Source organism: Phaenicophaeus curvirostris, chromosome 1, assembly GCF_032191515.1.
Source record: "Phaenicophaeus curvirostris isolate KB17595 chromosome 1, BPBGC_Pcur_1.0, whole genome shotgun sequence".
Classification (NCBI taxonomy): domain Eukaryota; kingdom Metazoa; phylum Chordata; class Aves; order Cuculiformes; family Cuculidae; genus Phaenicophaeus; species Phaenicophaeus curvirostris.
Genome location: NC_091392.1, coordinates 145,699,182 through 145,723,258, shown reverse-complemented (window position 1 = coordinate 145,723,258; position 24,077 = coordinate 145,699,182). Strand labels below are relative to the sequence as shown.

The following is a 24,077-nucleotide window of genomic DNA, read 5'->3' as shown; positions in this document are numbered from 1 at the left end:
TGCTGGCTGGCTGCAGGAATATGGTCTATCATGCTATCATCTGTGGAACTGCTACACTTATATTATGAAGCTTTGCCAATTACAGCCATTATGCAAATGAACGCACACATTATTTCAAACGCTCTGCTGCAGTGTTGATTAATTAAATTATCAGAGTGGAACAATTGTAGCTAAGATGAAGCCAAGTTTCAGATCTCGCAACTCTATGCACAATCACAGAGCTCTGGAGCTCTGCACCAGGATCTCAAGAGGCTTTGAGAAAGAAAGGGGTCTGACTTTAACAGCAGCTGGGTGGTGCAGAGGTACTCAGGGGTCCTTTTACTAGGTCAGGAAAGAGAAACAAAAAAAAAAAGACGGTGTCTTGAGCAGAGTTGCCCCAAAGACCCACTTGGGACTGCCAACACCTCATGTCATACCTCAGGCATAGAGGCATCCTTCTAAAGCCAAACTACATCCTAGGGGTGAGGAGCTTCTAGTCCCTAAATGGTTCACATGAGGATGGAGGTGATCACGCTCAACAGGAATGTGCCCATCATCATAAAAAGGGTTCTACACAGCGACTCCTTAGAGATTTAGAAAAATAAATTTCAGTTGCTGCATTACCAAATGAAGTACTTTTTCCCATTTAAGGAAGCCTCAAATGCTATGGTTTAAATTTAATTAACTACGGTACCTCATAGGATGGCACCAAAGTGGTTTTGATGGAATAATGAATTCCTAGATATGAAAGACCTTACAAATCAGTTAAGAAATCTTCTGTGAGAGTTGGAAGAAAGGTGCTATGCTTTTTCCTTTGTCAGGCTTTTGAAGGAGGGCCTGGGAGAGGCAGCTCAGTGAGGGCTGCAGTGGGCAGCAGCACAGCACTGCTGCCTGCTTGGAGCTTGCTGCGGGGCTGCCATTCCAGACCTCCAGGTGGCATCTCAGCCTAGTTTATCCTCTGGATCTGAATTGCAAAATACATATATTAGCCCTATTTTTTTTGGCAGAAAAGATCTCTTCTTTCCCTCCCAGACGTCCTCTGTCATTCCTGAAAAGGCAGTCCTGTATACTTCTATTTATATCACCCCTTTTCATTTTCCCTACCATAACACTAAGGTTTGTCACAACAAATTGCTTCATGGTATTTCAAATGGATCTCAAAGTGATCTCAATTTTTGCCTGTTGTCACTTCTAAATTAACAGCTTTTAAAAACGCTAATTAGCTGGGAAACAATTGTGATCACGAGTGTTGCAACCACCTCTGCCGCCTATTAACAATGTTTGGTATTCTTTTTGTAAATCATACTTTTGGATAGCTGTAATTCTGCCAAATATTAACCATTCTGGCCCAAACTCTCTACAGCAGTTGACTGTGTCAGGCTGAGGGTCCCGCAGTCAGCCCAAATGGTCTCATCAACTCCAGGAGCAACATAAAGGCTTTTGTGGGTGAGGGTTTCCACTAACTGCTCTCAGGTCCCCATACCTGGGAGCAAAGACTCGTCCTGTGGCCTTACTGGTCTGTCAGGGGTGGTATTCCTTCAGAAAATCAGCTGCCCATGGCCACATTAAAAGCATTCAAGCCACCCCAAAATGATACATGCTTGGTAGAGGCTTATATGAGCACTGATGGTAAAATCTCTGCTGATTCATGCTCCAAAATGTCCCAGCTCTGCAGGACCTCAGAGGTGGCATTTCTCTTCCTTTCCCAGCACTGGGCTCCTCTCATGTTTTTCTCTCAGGGCACAGATGTGATGTTGGACTTCCCCACTCCTGGCTGTGGTGGCATCCTTGGGTTGGGCACTTCATCCCCAGAGGGGATTGTCTGGGATGGGCAGTGGGAGGTCCTTGCTGCTGGGGCCAGTCCCTGGTGCCCAAGAGAAAATACAGGAGGAGAGGCTGTAAGTAATATCAACAAGAACAGTGGATGGGATTTGCCTGAGCAGGGAAACCTCAGGGAGTTGGAGAGCAGGGTAAGGTGAGGGAAAGGTGTGGAGGGAGAAGAGGGCTGGTAGGATTAAAATCAGGAGCCGAGGGAGAAACGGGACCATTATGAAAACTGGAAGACCTGACATAGGTGTGGATATGGCTGCTGAGGAGGACAGCTGTGCTAAGCTGAGTCTGGGAGAGCAAAGAGCCTTGAATCCACACTGGGACTGTTGCTGTTTAATATCTTCATCAATTATATTGACAGCTAGACCAAGTGCACCCTCAGCAAGTTTACAAATGACACCAAGCTGAGTGGTGCAGTTGGAAGGATGGGATGTCATCCAGAGGGACCTGGACAGGATGGAGAAATGGGCCTTTGAGAACATCATGAGGTTCAACAAGGCCAAGTGCAAGGTCCTACACCTGGGTCGGGGCAATCCCTGATTTCAGTACGTGATTGGGGATGATGTGATTGAGAGCTGCCCTGCAGAGGAGGACTTGGAGGTGCTGGTCGATGAGAAGCTTGACATGAGCCTGCAATGTGCGCTCGCAGCCCAGAAGGTGAAGCAAATCCCAGGCTGCATGAAAGAAGCGTGGCCAGCAGGTCGAGGGAGGTGATTCTGCCCCTCTATTCCTCTCTTGTGAGACCTCATCTGACGTACTGTGTCCAGTTGTGGAATCCCCAGCGTAAGAAGGATATGGAGCTGTTGGAATGGGTCCGGAGGAGGGCTGCAAAGATGGTGAGAGGGCTGGAGACTGTGAGGACAGGCTGAGAGAGTTGGGGTTGTTGAGCCTGGAGAAGAGAAGGCTCCAAGGAGGCCTTATAGTGACCTTCCAGTGACTGAAAGGGGCTGCAAGAAAGCTGAGGGGGGACTGTTTACAAAGGCTTATAGTGATAGGACGAGGGGAAATGGTTATAAACTGGAGAGGGGCAGATTTAGACTAGACATTAGGAAGAAATTCTTCAGCATGAGGGTGGTGAGGCACTGGCACAGGTTACCCAGTGAAGTTGTGTCTGCCCCATCCCTGGAGGTGTTCAAGGCCATGTTGGATGGGGCCTTGAGCAGCCTGATCTAGTGGGGGTTGGAACTGGGTGATCTTTAAGGTCCCTTCTAACCCAAACTATACTATGATTCTATGAATCCCACTGTTCCATGTCCTCACAGCACTTGTCCTTGAAGTCAAAAGAAAAAAACTCTCCCACCCAGCTCTCGCTTTGCCATCACTGCTGAGATCTGCAAGCTGCAGCTATGACTCCTAACCTCAAACAGATGTTACATGATGAAAGTTAGTTTCCTTTAAAAAAGCAAACTGATTAAAACCAACACGTACGTAGATGCATAATGACATCCACTACCTTAACAGAACAGTAATGTTTCACACCCATCAATGTGAGATGGAGAAACATGCAACTACATTTGCCCTTGACTTCACTTTTGCCTGTGTGCAATATAATCTTTCGTTACATGATTGCATACCATTTTTCCCATAGGACGTCTGCCTCATTTCGTGCACTGGCTCTGAGTCATGGCTCTGATGTGGAAGGGATGTGTGGCTGCCAAAGCCATCCCATCTTTTGCAGAGGTTGGAGGATGACTAGTGAGTGACCACAGTGAAACTCAGAGTAGCGCAGGTGTGGGGAAAGTGGCTTCTGTGACTCCTCCAGTTGTAAAGCCTCGTGCCACACTTTCCACAGAGTGAGACTCATCTCATGCACTCTAGCTGCGTACGAGTCAGTTGTCTGGTCCAAATTACTCATACAGACTCCCTGTGAGTGTGCACAGTCGGGCACTGAATAGTACTGATCAAAACTGGTCAGTAATTAAGGGCTGGGCTCAGGCCTGGACACTGAGGAAAAATGCCCCAAAATACTGCATATCTGATCAACGAATAAATCCAGGACACTGAAGGAGCTAGAGTAACTTAAGAAAACAGATGTACAGTCATGCAAATTAGGTCTGCAGGCCTAACCTCCAACTCAGTTCTGCTTAGAGTACTTGAGTTTGGATGCCTAACAGGTTTCTGTTTGTTAATATATCACACACTCAGGACAGATCTCAGGACTTTCAGTCCTGTGACTCCAACAGGTCCCTTGTATGTTAGGGATGCACAGTTAGTTTTGTGGAGAACAGAAAATCAGTGAAAATGAGGCACCCAGCCCAGTTAACCACTGCTCTCGCTTATCAATGGAGTCCTCTTTCTCCATCCTTTTACTGGCAGATTGCAGAGATCTACAAGCCAGAATCCACTTCACCATATTAGGGTGTCTGAATTAGTAGCCTTAGAAGAACAAATCTCAGCTGGATTTTTTACTCTTCTGCTGGAAATATTGCAGGGTTTAGTTTCTGAGATGGTTAATGCTAGTTTCTTAGTCCTAAAGCAGATATCCCTAGTCAGAGAAGCAGTTAACCATGTGCACACATGTCATTATTTAGTCAAAACTTACACCTGGGGTAATTTCTGTAGTATTATTTTCCAGGAAAGAAAAGAAAAAAAAAACAACTCCTTCCTTTTGGCTTTCCCTTTTGGCAAAGAAGACACATGTGTGCAGCAAAATTGAAGTCAATGGGCATTAAGCACATGCTTGAACGCTTCCTTGAATTGCGAGCTCAGTTTCTAATGTGGCAGTGATTTGTAGAAAGGATACATAGAAATGGGGAGGTGTCTGTTTTAAAGGTCAAATTCACTGCTCCCATCTCCTTCTTCTGCAGCACTGTTGTGGATACAGCTTGCTGGGAAACTCCACAAAAATCATAGAAACACAGCACAGGTATGCCAGTCGTGACAGTAAGTCTGGATACGACCGCTTCATCAGACTATAACATGGCAGAATTAGTGCCAGTTACTACAAAAGAGTCAACAAGGCGTGACGTGTTTTACTCAGGTTTGCATCTGGGACTGGTGCCAGGCAGTGAGGGGAACATGACTCACATACACACATGCACGCTCAGCTCTCCTGTTTTGCTTAATGTACAGTCATACTTTCTTCAAGTGGGTGGCAAGGAAAGTATTTTGCTTTGGAGCTGCTAGGCAGATAGTGCACCCCTCTCTCACACGAACCAACGGCATCGGTGGGATGTGGGCAAGTGTGCTCTGCCTGACCACAGCACATCCCTGTACTGGTCCTGTTTCTTGCACCAGCAGAAGCTGAACAGAGCAGCAGGTAGAAAAAAGCATGTGGTGCACATGCAGCCTGACGGGGTTGTCAGTTGACAGTCAGTTGCTGCAACACAAAATGACAAAGACACCACCTGGGAAATTTCTCAGCTCTGCTATTTGGACTGCTGGATGTTTTATGGCAGAGAACAGCTGAAGAAGGTGGTTTTATACACTGATAGTGGGAAACTACACCCAGAAGGCAGAGATGAGCATTAACTATGCCAGCAATCCAGTTAAATTTCTAGGCTAAATGACGGGAGAGCTAGGAAAAATTTCCTTTCTCATCCATCCATCCACCATCAGGTTTAGGAATATCAGATAAGATAAAATAAAATAATTGTTTTCCTCGCTTTTTCTGGGCACAAAAAGGGAACAAGAGCATAAACATTAATGGCATCTCCAGGAAGGCGAAGCTCACTTCGCCTTCCTGTCTGACTGGTTGCAACTCCCCAAAAGGGCTGCACTGACAGGCAGTGGAAATAGGCATTATTCCCTTTAAATCGTGCGCATCAAGCTGCAAGCAATCGGAGCCTCTTAACACGCCTCCAATATGGCTAGTGGCATCACTGCTCAGGTTTGATCAGTAGCCTGGATGTGGAGAGTGTTGGAGCTGCAAGCCAGCATCTGTGGGAGAAGTAGCAGTGCTCTGCTGCCTGCATGAGCCTTGATTTGAATGCTGTAAATATTAAGGTATGTGCTACTTCTTCCAGCCTTTCAGTGCTTGGTCTCTACGCACACAGATGGGCGTTGGAAGACAGAAAGCCAAGTGCAGCTAAGTGCATTGAAATGCTTTGCAGCTTTTTAAAATTTCATCCAGCATCTGAATCTGTTTATCTAACCTTTCTTTTCCCCTCTCCTCCCTTCTCTTTCTCAGACAATTGCTCCTACTGTGTGGATGAAATGCACCAAAATGCAAACAAGCAAAACATGGAGCTGAGTGATGTTGAATGTGAGTTCCTCCATTGCCAGATGTGAGAAGAACAAGCGGTTTGAAAACCATAATTTGTTTTAAAAAAAATATAATTTGGTACTTCTGAGCAATTTGATGATTTAATGAGCACAGATGGACGTGGGATGAATTTCTAGGAGACAAATGTTTAACGTATCTGCTCAGATTATTCCAGGACCAAGGCATTATCCTTCCTAGTGCATGAAGGTAATTAATATTTCCCATTATGGGCATGAAAAACACCATTTGATCAGTTAAGGAGTGCAGATACAACAATGATATGGAAGTTAATTCATAAATCAATTAGAGAATCTTGCCTGCTGTGCATAATTAGAGTTACTTCAATTATAGCTTATTTTTGGATTTAAGATTCAGGAATAAAAATGCTTAAAATTAAAATATCTTCCTTACAACCACATACTGTAATTGGAAGTATTTACTTAGTTTTAGCAGTCTAAATCTATTTACTCCTGATTCCAGCATGGCTGAGCAGATGCAGCTAATCCATGTCCCTTTGGTTCTATTCTGTCACTCCAAATTGTCATCAGTTAAATATTTCACTATCTGGAACATCCTAAGGTGAACTGAGAAATTTGTAGGATATGAGACAAGCCCTGGCATATTAAATGATGGATCCAGACTCATCTACAATAAAGCTTTGAGAGCGGCACCTCAACAGTCAGCTCTGGAAATATCAGGGGATGTTCTTCCTGGCTTCTTTTTAGAGCTACATTTAACTAAAGGTGCAGCATTCCACTGATTTAGTTATACTGGTGCTAAATCTGGTTTATATTGATTTAGCTTTTCTTATAACATTAATCTAAACTGATGTAGACAAAATTAAGTGTGCCTAAATAGGGATTGTTTTCTCACTCCTTTTCCAAAATTACTTTTTCATGGATTTTAAGGATAAGAGAGTACACGTGGCTTGCCCAGTCCATTCTCTTCAGCCTTTCAGACAAAAAATGTTTATGTAAAACTTCTGGAACTCCACTGTTGTTCCAAAAATGGTTTTAAATATCAACTCCAGAGAGACTAGTTTTTGAAAACTCTGTGACACTTTTGTAAAAAAATGTTCTGCTTAATCACTTTTTGAGAGGAAAGAATTTCAATAGCATCGTGTCAGTGCATTATCTGTTCCCCTCCCAGTCCTCAAAATGCAGTCTTGTAGAAAATATTTACCTGAAGCCAATGTGACTCTGCATACAGAGACCTAGCTTTTTCTGTACCCCTGTTTCTAGTCAGTTATGTCTCTCTCCATTTGCTTTCGTATTTTGGTATTCCTACTCTACTCTTTTTGGGTTTTCAAGGTCAGTTACTCTAAAATACCAAGGTGCAGAACAGGCTGCTGAAATGAACTCCAGAATCAGTGGTACATTCCTCTATAGAAATGAGCTATATTTTTTGAAACAGGGCACTGAAAATGACAGTACCTATAAATATCCTAAGAAGGAGAATTTTGAAATGGTCTTTGGTATTGCAGAATAGGGCAGAAGGGGCCTTGATGAGCAAATATGTTGCCCCTGCTGCCCTCAGGCGGGAAGCAACATGTGACAAGTTCATAAGTTTATTAAAACATAGTGAATCCATTTAAAAAGTGGTCCTTCCCAACAGCATTTACACCCCTTGGTCTGAGAAAGCACTACTGCTCTCCACACCTAGCCCAGAGCTGTATGGTGTCATGGACAGGTGCTGTTCACCACTGTTTTAATCAGTGAACATTAAACCTGCACTGTGGTTCAAATGATTTTCTGTTGGCAGGCGCACATAAGCTCTGTCTTCCTAAAAGGCAGCTGAGCCACTTACAACCAATCCACAGAGCAGCAAAACTGCAACAACCCTCGAGCAAGTTAAACTTGCAGCCCTCCTCCAAATGCTCCCTGAGGATGCAGGTGACCTCGAGAGATGCACAGCTTACCTTTCCCGGGGCAAAGGCTTGGGCTCTGGACGAATAGCTGCCATGGAAGAGAGGGGCTGCCTGGCAGGAGAAGGGATGGAAAAATTCAAATCCAATGAGCCCGTCTTCCTGTGCAGAGGCTCCAGCCCCATGGCTCCCTGCATTTCACTCTCAATAGGGCATGAGCCAGCCCTACCATGGCTGGAGAGGGAAGAGAGCTCAGGTCCGACTGCCCCTTGAAGGACTCCTTCGATGGCTGCCTGGGGTTCGTGCGTAGGGGACACAGATGGTGGGGAGCGTGACTTCTTTTTTGTTGATGCTCCTGCTAGAAGTTTCAACAGCCCACTCTTCTTCTCCTTCTGCAAAGAAACCAAATGAAATACGAGCAGTGAGAAGACATACCAACTCTCTTCAGTTTTCTTTTGAAAAATCTCAATGTATGTGGCAGAAAAGCTTCCAAAACTGCCATGACTAGAGGTGGGTCCAAGTAGAACTTGAGTTTTCAGTAATAAAGATCCTATGAAAAACCCTCCTGTTCAACAGGGCTTCAACTCATTCAGCAGACTTAGGATCTAATGTACTACAAAGATTAAGTCCATTTTCAAATCTACCCAGGCAGTGATCATGCGTCATTTGAAATAAATAGCGCAATTACAGTAGAATAGCAAAAGTGCAAACTTCCCACGCAGAGAAAACTGCAATCAAAGTGCTGCCCTCTCTCTTCCATGAGAATCCTGTCCCTCAGTAGAGAAACTCTCTGAAAGTAACAAATCAGGCCCCATGGCTAAAAAGCTCTGCTGGGAAGCACAAGGATCTGAGAAGGGATTTCAGATCCCAGCCCATTGCAAGAGAAGCGCTCATCATTACTGCTTTGTTTTCTACTTGATGCAGATTACTGTAGGGAGAATGGAAGCACAAGACAGAGGTTTCATAGCTCCTTCCAGTGTGGGCTCCCCTTTGCATCCTGCAGCTATACCCATTCACATCTCCCTCCCAGAAGAGGGCCGCTTCTCCTCATGTTTTAAGGTAAAGGTATCACCTTGATGTTTGAAGACAGACCACAAAATTAACAATTGGCAATTGCAGTGGCAATGCCACTGCAAATGGAGGTTTCAAAGTTCTACAAGGGGTTCTAATAGAGAGGAATAAAACCAAGACAGCAGTACTCTTTCAATTATTGTGAAAAAAAAAGTTCAGCCTTCATTACTGAAGAAACATGTCTGACCTTGTGGGTTTTATAGCAGTGTGAGAAATCCTGCTGCACGTTTATTTCAAGCTCACACAAATACCAAATATTATATCCTTCAACCAGAAAGTTTATTGAGTGGAGTGATTGTGTGTAGAAAATGAGCTGGCCTAGAGCCACAACCAGCAATGCCATGTTGTAAATTCTCCAGTTTTTTTTAATGACACAAGAAGTTTAACAGAAGGTCTGTTAGATTTCTTCCTCTTCTGTCAGGAGTGCAAGCCATTACCCAAGACTACCTTCAGAGATCCAGTGCTGTGAAGTTTAGCTATATTTGATAATTTGTTCTATATCTATAACAGGTTCCCAGTGGATAAAAACAAGCTCAGCAACTGTGATACTTACAGAACAGAAACTATCTATCTATCTGTCTGTCTTTAAGCAGGAACACTCTTCAGAAATACAAGCTGTTAATTTATTTATTCTCTATAGACAAAACATCCCATGCAGGGTTTAAAATGATTATCTTATATGTGCTGATTGCTGAACGAATTTCTCAAAGCAGCTTTAAAGAATAGGAGGGCCACAGTAAAGTAAATGCAGGCTTTTAGAAGATGCTTTGATTTACTATAGTAAATGTAGTTGGAGCATCTGATATCTCTGCCCCCAGAGTTCGTGTTTGCACACTTTAGCTCTCACAGACTGGTAAGAAAACAAAAATACCTTGGATGTTAAGACACAGAAAAGAGCTGAAATGAAGCATAGTTGTTATCACAAAACCAACGTCCACTGATTTTTAAAGAGTAGAGTCTAAACTACACCTCCAGATCCCAGTCCCCCGCATACCACTGGTTCCAACTATATGCACTGCTTAAAAGGACGTTCATCACTTACAGGATGAAAGGATCCATCCTACCAAGATGTTCATTCAGGCAGAATCTGTGTAAGCTAAGGGAAGCTGGCCATATGGTACCATCAGGTCAAAAATACTAAATAAATTCACTTGGAAACAATAGAAAAGCAGACCAAATGCCCCTGATAAACAGCTTTCCCAGATGGGAAGGGACCATTGTGGTAACTGTGGTAGGTGTTCACGCTGGAATTCACCTGAAGCACCAGAAAAATACATCAGTGTTTCTCTCACTTTCTGATCAAGAAATATCACTGCTGTCATCATTATATCAGAATTTAAAGCTCTTCATGAAATTGCCAAACTCTCCTTTCCCTGTGGCACACTGAAACAATAGCTCTAATGATCCCTGCATACTGTGTCAATATGCATTTGAAGGTGTCTAAAGGTCAGCAACAGAACACAATAGCCATTGTGGGGCTCTAGAGAAACGGCTATTGTGCAGCAGTGAGCACTTTGAGCCTTTTTAATTGGCAGCTTTGCACATGCAAAGTAACTATGTGAACTAAAGCCCTGTATAATGAACAATTAATATTCCTATGTGGTAGCAGCTTTTCTAATTTTTGCTTCTAATTTAAATACCTTGGCAAATTTTCATTAGAAAAAACCTTGAGCGACTTGGACCGTTTAAGGCACAGAAGCAAAAACCTTTGGAAAGGAGGAGATGCATATATTCACACCCATCTGCACATTAAAAAGCAGATGAGTCTGGCAGTCATTCAATTTTGTTTACAAGAATGGCTTCCACTCTACATGTTTAGCCTTGGCATAAATTTCTATACTCAAGCTACCATCCCTTGGATAACAGAGAGCTATAATGAACTTGCTGTTGTACCCTTTGTTCTACTTCAGCAAAAGGAAAAATAATTATTTTTAGCCTTTCTTAATCCACTGTTTTGTTAAGCTTTTGAGACTAAGATCTGTGTTCTCTACAGAGAGATGACGACTTACTTCAGTTGTGAAGCCTAGTCCTGCTAGTCAAAATCTGAGGAGTCCCGTGCTTCCCATCGTGGCCTTGGGCAAGATATTTAGAGGTGAACTAATACTAACCACTTCGGGTGCCTGGAGATTAGACATTACATCCAGCTCTTTCTCCCTTTGAGTCTGGCAAATGCTCTCAGCCTTCTGGTATCACATTGCCAGATCCTCTGCTGATGCTTCTCAGAGCACTTCAAGGACTGTCAGGAGCTGATAATTTACTGAGATGTCTCTCATGAGAAACAGATTGGGATTGAACCTCCTGTGATCAGCAGTTCAACCTCAACTGCTTCATGCCTCCTCCCCCCATCTGTAAAGAGGCACTAAGTTAAAACTCCTCTTTGTGCCATGGGAATTCGTTAATGACTTCAGTGTTACAAAGCTGTACATCTCTTTGAGAGCAACTGGTCTTTCTCCATGGCTTTTATAGTGAAAAAAAAAAAAAAAGATTTGGAATGGGATGTTAGGATGCAGTCCCAGTAGTGATTTATTGCAAATGTCAAAGTATTATGAATTCATTTAATATTTAGTGTAATAGCAGCCATCCTTCACAAAAAATTAATTTAATATTTATATGGCTGTCCAAGACAGTCTTTTCTTCAGCAGTTTCACTGTAAATCAAGGAAGCATTAATGGGCATAAATGCTGTAGAAGAAATCGACACTGATTAGTTACAGACTCAGTGGGTTTTGAAAAGAGATAAGAAGTTTACAGAGGACATCTTTGATGACTTCCAGGAATTAAGTTTTTGAATGAAAAAAAAAACCAGATGGTTTACTTTTTCTATTCACAGACGACCGTTTCACTGTTTTCTAGGAAATCTGAAATCTACTGAACCAGCTGTGTAACTATTGAGTTTTCTTTGTCTAGTAGCTACATTTCCAATTGACTGCAAACTGTGTTTGACGTCCCTACCTCCTGAACCTGCCAAGGTCAGACCTTCGCATCTGTGTTGATGGATGGAGTCACAGTATGGACAGCACTTCTTCCATCTCCTGGTTACTGCTGACATGTTTAGCTGAATTTAAATCATCACCTTTGTGTTGCTCAGATTTTATTCTAGGACGTTCAGAGCCAAAACTTCCAAACCATTAATTTTAAAAGGATCAATACCTTGTTCACAAAAAAAGCAAAAGAGTAAAATTAGCTCTTTCAAATAAATCCCCAGCTGTTTGTAGTCAAGAAAAAAAAGGACTGTGAAGAGAGAAAGCATAGGTAGATCAGAATTTCTTACTTGTCTAGTGAAGTCTACACTTGAGTCTCCGTTCCTATGGTGCAGTGCGGAAGAATTTCAGTGGAAACCAGTCTCTGACAGCACAAGGGTGGGACAGGCAGAATTTCCGTGCCCCTGAAGCACGCACCTGTGGAAGCCAGCACTTGGACAGGTGCAGGTTCCTCTTGTTATGTCACCGGGGGAACATTTGAAAAAGCGAACACAGTCTGAGCTTAAGAATTCATAAAGGAGTAGATCAAAATTAAAGTCTTAGATATGTAAATGTTGAAATATTTTGCTTCGCAGTAATTGGGGATGATTTTTCCCCTCATTAATAACCCCACTTGAAGATAATAACTAGCTCTTCTTTCAGCTTCAGAGATAAGATGAGCACAGAATGCAGCTACTTCGTTGATGACTGAGTGATAACGGAGTCCCCTGTCTGCAAAGTAATAATCATGCCACAATCCAAATACCAATTACATGTTCTGTGTATATTAATACAGATCATTTTTTTACACCATCCTAATAAACAGAAAAAAAACTGTTTTAGTTTTCTTCATCTGCAGCTCCTAATATTTAATTTCCTACCTATCCAGACTCATTAAACAAATGAGGAAACCTTACTGCAGCTGATAGAAAAACTGGCTCCAGCCATGGAAAGGAGGTAATTTCTCATGCGACACCGGTTAGATACATCAATAGATAAGACAGCCAGAGGGAGAAAAAAGGTTTCATTTAAAAATGAAGAAAAGAGAAACAGAACAAATGAGGAACTCATCTATCAGTGAGTACCTCCAAACCACCACTTTTATTGCTTGTTTAACTTGGTCAGTACTTGTTTCAGTAAATTGAAGTTAGTGACTGGAGAACAGTGCATTTTTATTCTCATTTCAGCTTGACTACTGGTGATTAATGCTTGAACTGAAAGAATAGGTGGTATTTTGGATTACGTCTTTTAGGGAAAAAAACTATTTGGTTTTTAAAAATCTGTAAAATTATTTGACTTGAGATATTGATAATGATTTTAAAAGTCCAAACCAGCATCATCTCAAATGAAAGCTTCAGGTCTGGGTTGTCTTTGGATATATATTTATCAATTGCAATTTGCCACCGTTTCTCATGAGGTGCAGATGACATTCTGAACAAGAAAATAGTAGTTATTACACAATAACTTCTGATTTTAGGGAAATACCAGTTTTGTATCATATATTGTATGGAAATACTTGCCAAAGATTTAGTTTTTAATGGAGATAACTGCTTCTGACCAGAAATCTATTATTATAATCTCAGTATATAAGGTACATGCCAAGGAATAAAAAGGATTTTAGGATTATAATATCACTGGCTTTTAAAACTCAGTGACGGTAACAGGCATACATATATGCGCAAACATATTAGACTTACAGTAACAAATTTGAAGATAACTAGTATTAAAGCCAGGAGAAAATGAGCAAAATGTCTTGCAGCTAGAACTAACTGGGAATTTCAGATGTTTTGAAAACAAAACTGAGAAGAAGAAATTAATGTTCAGGTCCCAATAGAGCAAAGCATATAGGCACTTCATCATGTGCTTTTGTTGAACTGGGGCGGATGCAAGGCTCAAGAGACTACTAAAAGAGATATTTGAATATTCAATTTAGAAGGAATATTAGATCTTTCAAATGATGGAATACAGTTAAAGGTTAGCTCAAAGAGGAAAAAAACCCTGTAGAGGAAGCAAGCAGTCCCAGGTATTGGTGGACTTCCTGGAGGCTGCTGAATTGATAAAAGGTAGAAGGTAAAAGAAACACTAACATGATTAATGGTGAATAAAGAACAGATGATCTGCTACAGTGATATGATCTTTTATTGGTGTTCGATGGAGGGAGAAGCTGATGGATGGATAGTTTTATATTTCATTGCTTTTCCCAGACTGGTATGTAGGGAATGGGTGATGGTTATGTAAAGGATGGGAAGTTTTTAAGATAGGCAACTTACTCCATGTTCCAATAACACTCTTCAGTGATATTTTTTAGTGGGAACAGCTGAAACAGAACACTAGGCTACTGAAAACTACAGCCATGATAAAGTAACTCCAAATTGTTTACTGATAAAGTGAAATGCAAGGACAACACCAAAGAAAGTGATGAAACCATGGTTCTCATGAAGCCTGTGGCAGCATTTCCACTTATTTCCAGGCAGTCATTCTCTCTCGAACTAAACTCACATGGATGTGATTTAGTTCGGATTTTAGTCAATCTCTTCCTTTGGAGTCCAAGCAATGTTTTTGGGGACACAAAAGACAGCAGCAGGCATTACATAATTTGACATTCAGGTCCCTTCTTCACTGAGCAATCCACTGGATGTTTGATTATCCTACCACAAGTAAGGAAACTTCAGAACAAAGCACTGAGTCTCCACTTCTCTGCTCCACCCTCCACCCTCTTGCCCCTACCCCCCCATCCATGCCTTCTGCCCCCCCCCCCCCCCCCCCATTTCTGGAAAGAAAACTCAGCACTCTGCAGGGCTGGGTACACACTAGGAATCCGAAGTGGAAGCAGGGAACTACCTCTGAGTAAAAAGCCAAAATCCAACCCGCTCTTCCCTTACCCAGTATCTCCTGCTGGCTTAAACACATTCTGCTTGTCAGATTTTGTGAATTCCATTGTCCAGGCACTTAATTCTACTCCCACATTAAATGGAAATTACAAATGTCAGTGCAAAGAAAGAGCCTTAAAGGTAATAAAGCTCCATACTCAGCAAAAGTTGACGCACATGGTGAAACTGGCCAAAAAGCGAATTCAGTGTGTGCTCTGGGAATACAAATCCCAAATATTCCCGTGCTGCTAATGACTCTAAACTGCCTATTTTCACACAGAAAGTCAGTGCTGATGTTCAGCACTGTCAAAAAGGCAAAAGAGAAGATTGGCAATTGTTAGTAAATGTCTAGAGAAAGAGGTAAAAACCACCTGTAGAAAAATGTGCTGCAGGAAGCCGGGCCATGCCTACCTTCCTGAATGTTGTGTCCTGTTCTGGCCACCATGGCAGGAAAACAATATCGCATAACTATGAACAGCACAGAAACGGGCAGCAGGGACCGTGAGAGGTGTGGAACAATTCCTGTGCATTGGAGATGCCCATTTGGAAAGCAGACCACAGACAGGAAATATGAAAATGGCCTACAAAATCCCTGGCTGCACAGAAAAGGTAACTTGGGAACAGATTGGTCATTTCCCACAATTCAGGAATTAGGAGAACCTAATGAGATTATCAGGCAAATGGTCAAAACCAAAAAATAGGAAGCACTTTTTCCCACAACACATAATTAAAGGGAGACTTACTGCACACAGTAACATGGAAGTATGAAGAGGTTCTAAGGGGAATAGACAAATTAATGTTGAACAAATCTAGCAAGGGCTGTTAAAATAATGGTATGGATCCAACCTCTGCTTCAGGAAGTCCCAACAGGTAAAAGAAAAAGCACTTAGAGCATACAGAGACTCCACCTTGCTACAAAGAGAGAATGATTGCTACAATAAAAAAAGAAATCAGCTATTTGAGCAAGAGCATAGGAAACAGGAAAAAGCAAGGAATGAGTCCTCCCCTGTGCCCTCTCAGCTTTGGGAAATCAGCTATTCAGAGACTTCCGCAGCTGCAGGGTCTGAGAGAGGGCAAAAGGCAGCCTGCAGGATGCAGTGTGAGCCAAGGAAGAGACACAAAAGGTTGGGAACTACAACCCGGAGCACTCTGACAGCCCTGCAACTGCTTTTTGGATTCCTCAGCTCCATCTCAACTGTGCAAAACATCATCGATCAAGGGCTACATGAAGGAGCCATAAAAGTATTGGTGGTAGTGTGGACAAGACTATTGCTTCCAGGTGCCCGGCTTGCTTCCTAACCTGGCATTGTGCTGCCTTTTACACACCAAAGATACCACGGAGGTCTCCCATGTAATGCTGCACCATGTCTACCCTAAACTGAAGCTCAGCAAATGTTAAACCTTTACTTCAACATAAATCAAATATGACTAAATGATTTAGGCAACTGTGGTAGACTAACTGTGCTTTCAAGAGATTATAAGCAAACCAGCGGGGCAGAGTATGATCGTGCTTCTGAAAATTTAGGTTCATTTATTCAAACTAGAGAAGAATTTATCACAGCTTCACTGACAGCAGAGGATTCAGAAATGAGAAAAAGATGTATAAATACATTAACTGTTAGACAAACTGCTTAGAATTAGTGTTTCTAAATAAGATGATTTAGACTGACTGTTTAGCTTGCTGCTCCTTGTCTTATGTAAAGAACTGAAAAAGATTTACCGGTCCTGGGATGCTCTGGGAGCAACACTCACATTTTGCAGAAAGCCAGAGTAAGCTCACTCATTGAACACCTGAATGAAACAGAATCAATGACAAAAGGCAGGATGTGCTTTGACATACTCTAATCTCACACGTAGTTAGCTCTGGCTCTCCCCATTCACAAGAGATAGATTTAATTTCAGAAACAAATAGTTAAAATTGCCTTGCCTTGCTTTGTAATCTTATTAAATGACAGGCAAGTGAGACTTTTATTTTTATGGAAAGAAGAAACATGTGGGTAAAAGGTTTGGATTAGTGGAGGTCATCTTCTTGTCCCTTGTCGCTGATGTATCTATTCCCACTTGGTTGATATTGTTCCAGCAGCTGTGCCACCTCAGGCTGTAATTTCAGCACTTCTACTAAACTAAATGGTATTGGGTTGGCCCGCACTCAGAGGGAAGGTTGCTTGTGGAAAATTCAGGTGTCACAGAAGGTATGTTCTCTCAAAATTGATTTCCCATGGAAGAGAAAAATTGCCAGGATTTGTGTATACTAAACACTAGAACACATTCCAGTGAAATAATTCCTACAAACAATTCATCAGTTTGTAAAGAAATGCATTTAGCTAGAGGATAAGTTGTCAGCTGAGACAGACAGAACATATCACGCCCACATGGACTGTGGCCTAGAGGTGGCAACAGCATAGGCTCTACTTGCTTAGGCAACATATTTCTGAAAATGTGATGGGCTTAGCAGTGCTGCTGGAGCAGCCTGGACTGGATGAGGGGTGGGAATGGGAGGGATCCTGATGGATCTCAAGAGGTCTGACATGACAAAAGCAGGTCCTTGACACCATCAAAGCCACGAGCATGAAAATTTTGCTCTCTGAAGGCTGCCCTCCAGTTTTGGCAGCTCCCACAGCATCAAATCTGAGCATCTGAAAAATGATTCCTAATGTATTTCATGTGTTAAAAAAATCAGGTCTTGCCCCTGCTCCCTCCTGACTTCATGACAGTGTGTCTCAAACAAGGCAAGTGATACTTATCAGCATCAAGAAGAGAAATATCAATGCCCCTAAGCTGATGGCTTCTTTTCTGGTAGTAAGGTGGAGCTCAGCCTCTCCACGCCTGTGGGAGTGCAGGGAGTCCCAGGTGCTCTGTATCCATGGGTATTACGGATCTTGCTGTACCCAGCAGTACCACGCAGGGACAGAGTTGTCCAGGGTGCACTGAGGTGTGATCAAGTATTGCAGTGCATAAGCTCTTCAGGCAAAGCAGCTGAGGTTTCTACAACCTCCCCTGTCAGCTGTGCTACAGGCATTTTCAGTCCTACTATGATTTCCAGCAATGCCCTATGAATTACTTCTGAAACAGACTGAGATGGCTGAAGTCCTTTTGTCTTACAGGGACCCATTGATAATGTATGATCTTTTAAAAAAAATGAGGAAAGAATCCCAGAATTATTTTAAAGTATTGCAAAGTAAGCAGATGTCAGTGTTAGTGGAATGCCAGGCATGTAAATGACAATTTCTTTCATAAAGTGACCTGAGCACTGTGGCTTTCCAAATGTCAGAACACTTGGGTTGCAATTAGTTGTAAGCTTTGCAATAGCAAAAGACTTCCTAGAAGCCACTTAAACCCTGGCAGCATTTGTAATAAGAACACCCTCTGTTCAGTAAAAATTAGGTTTAATCTTTTTTCCTAGTTTTGTCTTTTTGTTACTTATAAAATAAAAATGGAGCCATCAAAGACCATTTGTTAAAAAAATCTCCCAATACCCTTATACCAAAATCAGGTCTCTAGGAGAATAAAATTCCCCTTTCTTAAAAAAAGCTGAGCAAAAAGGATCATAAATGAAAACCAGAGCTAACCAAGGGAACAGCTAGGGTATAGGTAGGGAAAGAAAATCAGTAGTACTGTGGTTCCTTTCACCTTCTGAGCTATGGCTGATTTTGCATTGCAATCCTACCCCTTCATTGTATCTTCCCTTCCTTCACCTGTTCTATCTTCTTATTTGTCACTGACATATGACCTGCAGGTATGACCATATAATTAAATGCAATTGAGTTGCACTGATTTAACTAAATGCCATGTACTACCTAAGCCCATGTCCTCCATTTCCTCATCCTACCCCACATGTGAGACAAGGCATGTTAGCTTGAACGTCAGGCTTAAGCTGATTTGGGTAACCCAAAATGTCCAAGGACATGCTTTATGCCAAAGCTGGTAGTAGGATAATTCCAGTGGTGTAGCCAGTGAGCAGCATCTCACATGGGTTACACACATAGTCACATCTGTAACCGCAAGAGCAATATGGACACAAATTTGTCGCTTGCTTGTAGCGTGCTGCACAATTAGGCAGTGACACCTGGTCACTGTTTTCACATGTGACTACTGCAGAAATAATTAGCCATGACACACATATACAGTGTGTTCCTCTTTACCCTGCCAGCTAGCTGACTGATGCAGAAGAGGCCAGTGTGACCTGAAATAAAAGGTGTATCCTGCCAACTAACAGCAAGAAATGGTCAATTTTAACACAAAAGCTCAAAATGCCTCTGTGAAGATGTTGGTCATATGCCTCACATCTGAAAATAATGGAAAACATAAAGACAAAATCACTACTGCACTGGGGCAGAAATGACAGCTTAGTCATAATAGTCCATCTCGGAGCCCACCCACCATAGATGAAGATGAAAAACCATTTACACAAGATAACAATGCAAGATTTCCCCTTGACCGCAGTAGTTGATTGACTGATGGTCTGTACAGACTGACAGCCTTTCTTATTTTCATTTTAGCAAAACACTGTGGATAAACATTGACTTAGAATTGTCTCATCTTCAATTTGATCATGGTTTGATTGGAATGTCTCTGCCTACAGAGATAACAGAATTAGTTTTCTGTTAGTTAAGCAGTCATGACTTCTATTCAAGCTTCTGCAGTTTGATTACTTTGCTGTATCTGACAACTTGCCCACAGCAGAGCAGGCAATATGATGAATATCTTGTACAAGTTTGTTCATTCAACTTCTTCCTGCAAGGACAGTGATATGTGTGTTTGAAGGGTCCCTTCCAGTCTTGCCGTCTCCTTTCTAACTCAGCAGCATACATGCAAGAACTCACACTGCAGATAACCAGATGCTACTGGTTGCTTTGCAATGTTTTCCAGTTAATGATTTTCTGTCAAACCAAGAGGACAGTCCCACTGTTAGTCGATCTTTTTATTAATTACTTGCTAGGTGAGATAGAGAGGGCACTTCTAAAACCAGCAGTGGACACTGAGCTGATTACGTGTGTAAGAAGTTGGAAGACCTACTGGTTTTAGTTGGGATAGAGTTATTTTTCTTCCTAGTACCTTGTATGGTGATATGTTTTGGATTTGTGACCACATAAGGGTAATAAAACACCTTGTTTTAGTTATTGCTGAGCAGTGCTTGCACAGTATCAAGGTCTTTTTTGTTGCTCATGCTGTCCTGTCAATGACTGAGCTGGGGGTGCACAAGACACTGGGAGGGGACACAGCTGGGACAGAAGATCCTAATTCACCAGGGGGATGTTCCAGATCATATGACATTGTGCTCAGCAATAAAAGCTGATGGAAGAGGGAGGAAAGGGGTATATTTGGAATGATGGTGTTTGTTTTTCCAAGTAACTGTTAGGCGTGGTGGAGCCCTGCTTTTCTGGAGATGGCTAAGCACCTGCCTGCTGATGGGAAGCACTCAACAAATTCCTTATTTTGCCTTGCTTATACATACATCTTTTGCTTTACCTATTAAAATGTCTATCTCAAACCATAAGTTTTCTCACCTTTACCCATCTAGTTCTCTCCCCCTTCTCACTGTGGCGGGGAGTGAATGAGCGGCTGTATGAGGCTAAGCTGCCTGCCAGGGTTAACCCATAACAGAAGGACAAATAAGGCAAGAATCCAGAAAAAAAATCCTAAAACAAGAAATTATTCCAAATCACCACAGTGAAATTTGCATAGACAAGAACGACACGCTCCTGTTAGGAAAGAGAAATCAAATGCACAGACGCAAAATGAGGAGTGACTGGCTGACCAGCAGCTCTGCAAAAAGGGAGTTGTGCAGGCTCACAAACTTGGTGTGAGTCAAGATGCTGCTGTGAAAAAGGCAGGCTTCATCTGGAAACATATTAACAAACATACATGTAAGACATGGAAAATGCTTACTCTATCCTATCTGGCCTTAACAAGGTCTCAGCAAAACTCTGCTCTGGGGCACTGCTCTTTAAGGCTCCAGCAAGCTGAAGACTGCCCAGAGGAGAACTCAAAAGTGTAATCAGAGGCCTAGAAAGCATTACGTGTGAAGAAAGGCTAGGAACCGGGCTCAGTGAGGTTGAAAGAATTCTTGAAAACCGAAGACATTATTAGTTCTTTGATATGTGGAAAGCTGTCAGGAGAAAGCTGATCAGCTGGAGCAGGATATGAAGAAGCAAAATTAATTTGCAGTCCTTAGAGATTCAGGATGGATAATCAGGAATTTTCTGGCCCTAGGCATGTGGAAGGACAGGAAAAGATTGCTCAGGAAAGATTGCTCAGGGAAGTTGCACAATGCTCTTAATTGAACTATTTTAAGAAAACATAGACATCTGTGGTGGATGGTCAGCATACATGTCACTTTCTCAAGGCTGGTGAATGGAAACCCATTCCAAGCCTGTGGGGCTGTCATCCATCCTGTATTCTCTGTGCCACTTTCCCTGCTGGCCAGCTGTATCTCTCAGCCAGGTTAGATCTAAGCCTGCCAATGAGGCCTCTCTGGCTTAGATACAAAACCTGTCCAGAAAAATTTAAAAAGTTGGAAAATCAGCACTCTCTTTTATGTCCTGATCAAAGCCGAGCTTATGCATTTCCCTTGCCACAGCAGGCACCATCGTGTTCATAGGATCTGCCTGCTTGATTCACACTCACACACCCCCGCCCCACTTTTCTGTCTCAAAACTTAAGATATGAAAAATAATATGATGTTGAACAGGAGGGAATAGAGTCTCTAAAGTCATCAAAAAAGCCAGCTAGTTCCATTTTAAAATATACCATTTCTGAAATGATCATGAATTGGGACTAAAAACTACAGTACAGGAAATCTACTTTACTACAAAATAAGTTGGTCATGGACTCACATTAAATTACTTCTGTCCCTGGGGCATCTGGTGATGAAGCCCAATGCCATTTTGCTGCTAGCGTGCTGAATACAGTGAGCTCTGAGTGAAGGTTTATATTTTAACTTATGCAGTATTAACCTACAGAAACATATCAGTGAATACAAACCAAACAAAATATATGCAAAAAAGAAAAGCAACAGTTAGAGTCCAACCTTTATAATGAATTGTTTTTTAAAAGGTTGTTTGCTTGACACCCTATATTAATTGATTACAGCTAGCCCACAAACATAGTGTCTGAAAAGCAACTTTTGCATGGTGTACTTTCTGAATTCCCGAAACTAATCTTTTCTCCAGAGGGCATAATAAGAGCGGGTCCTTTTCACTTCTTCAGAAACCAGTACTGACTCCATGCCTTGACTTGGTCTGAAGGGAATTTACTAGACGCTTGAGACATTCTGTCAAAAAAATAACAACCCTGACTGACTTTAAAGTGGCTTTACCGTTTGGAGGAAGAAAAGCTGAGAGCTTGTGAATCTTTCTGCTGCTACTGCAAAATGAAAAGTAAACAAAAATGTACAAAATAAGATAAATATCCCCTTGCTATAACTTGGTTATGCCCTCGAGTTACATGATAAAACCAGAAACATGCTGCAGATACCTGTTGTATGTTACAACATGCTGTTCCTACAGTACTGATGTCTGCCAGAAAACGCAGTTTCATTTAGTTTATGTAATTCTTCTAGCAGAGCTTGCTTAAGTATTTCTGCATTGATGCTAGATATTTTAATTTTTTATTTTTATGTGTAACAGGAGGGAAAAGCAAGGGAAAATACCAGTAACTGTGTGACTGAAAAAACAAATATGGGCACTGAAAAGTTGATTATAGCCAATTTTCACAGGAAAGCTCAAACTTTGTTTCCATAAAACAATTGCATTGATACTTGAGATACTTGCATCTGAGTGAAAAATCCCTATTGCCTCTCCTGGTTTAAGACTTAGTGGCTTGTGAATTCATAGTTGCAAAACAACTGAGGAAAGCAAATGAGTCCTGGACATATGCTACCAACTCTGACACCTCGCATGTTGTTACATTGTTTTCAAGGCATCCAGCTTCTTACTGTGTTTTCCTGGTGGAATGGTTTCATCCTGCACATTTTCCTTCATGGGATTGGTAGGGCAGTGACAGCCCCATGCCGACTCTGTGTGTTACTGCTCTAAGGTAGAAAGTAGAGGACAGGGACAGGCACAGCATTTGCACTGTTTGTGGGGTTTTTTTTTTCACCTGTGCATGAGAACTGAGAGCTTGATATTATGAGAAAATGAGGGATCAAACCATGTCCTTTAGGAACAGAGGGCAGAAGATGTGGTGGGATGCTCAAAAGCAGAGTTGTGTTGTCTGGGGTAGGGATTGGCCCTTATGATCCCTCAACAGCCAGAACGTGTCAGTGTCTCCCACTGATACTACAAGAGTGCTGACATTTGACCTGGCTAATCCAAGAAGGTGCTTGCCATCCCCTCCTACAGCCTAGCCCCACCCAGTCATCTGGTCTTGCATGAATCCTTTTGCAGGCAGGGGAATGCCATGGGAATGCCAGTGCCGGGATGCTCACAGGCAGACATACACGTGCACTCGTGCGCACACACGCCTCCAGCCTTCTGCTTCCAGTGTTCCCTTGCATGCTCTTTCTTTTGTCATTTTACTTTCTTCCCCAAGCAGCAGTTAGGATTTAGTAAAAGCCCATGGGTCCTGTGTCATAAAATTAGGACTCTACAGGTGCTAGAAAAATTCTGTGCCTTGGCATCCAAACAAATTTGTCTCCAGTTAGTGGATAAACTGAATTTCCTCTTGAAGCTAAAACATTCTCCATCTTCTCTTCTCCTGGATCTGCTTCCCCTTACGGCCACATAATGCAGAACAGCACCACTTGAAACAGCGTTACAGAAATCCACTGCGGACATTTGAGAAATCCTGTGACAGCACTATGAGACAGATAAGCAGAAGCTGGGGAGAGGAGAAAGAAGAGGAATAGCTTTTGGAGACTGCTTGGCAGCAAAGTCAATGCTTGAAATATCTGTGGGGAGTTTGAAAGCATTTCCTAACATCAAAAATGCGAAGAAGAAAAAGAAATTTTGATCAATGGCTTATTGCCCTTGATCTAAGCAGAAGAATCTTAGCCAGTCAGAAATAACAGAAATCTGTTTTATTGTAAAGATAAAGTTTACTATGTTTTGACAGCTGGGGCTCGTGCTTATGGCTGGGTTATTTGCCAGCCTTAAAATATTCATCAGCAAGTTGCCAGGTCTTTGTTGTTTTAAATTGAACTCTAGCGATACAGGAGAAGGTGCTGGAGAAATTTTAAGCACAAGTTCTTTGCCCTAAAACAGAACTTTGTAGCCTGAATTCACATGACAAGAAAAAGAGGTTTGCATTTGGTGCACAAATTTTGAGAGAACTGAACCAAAATGTTCCAGATTAAAGAAT

The 24,077-nt window shown here is 42.1% G+C and overlaps 1 protein-coding gene across 1 annotated transcript in view; it reads right to left on the bottom strand.

The window, feature by feature from the left end:
* The window catches only part of SH3RF3 (SH3 domain containing ring finger 3), a 257,905-nt gene that overhangs the window by 5,184 nt on the left and 228,644 nt on the right, over positions 1-24,077 (bottom strand). The window contains exon 9 of the mRNA XM_069877560.1: positions 7,932-8,269. Coding sequence (XP_069733661.1) covers positions 7,932-8,269 — 338 coding nt within the window. The remainder of the gene's footprint in view (positions 1-7,931; positions 8,270-24,077) is intronic.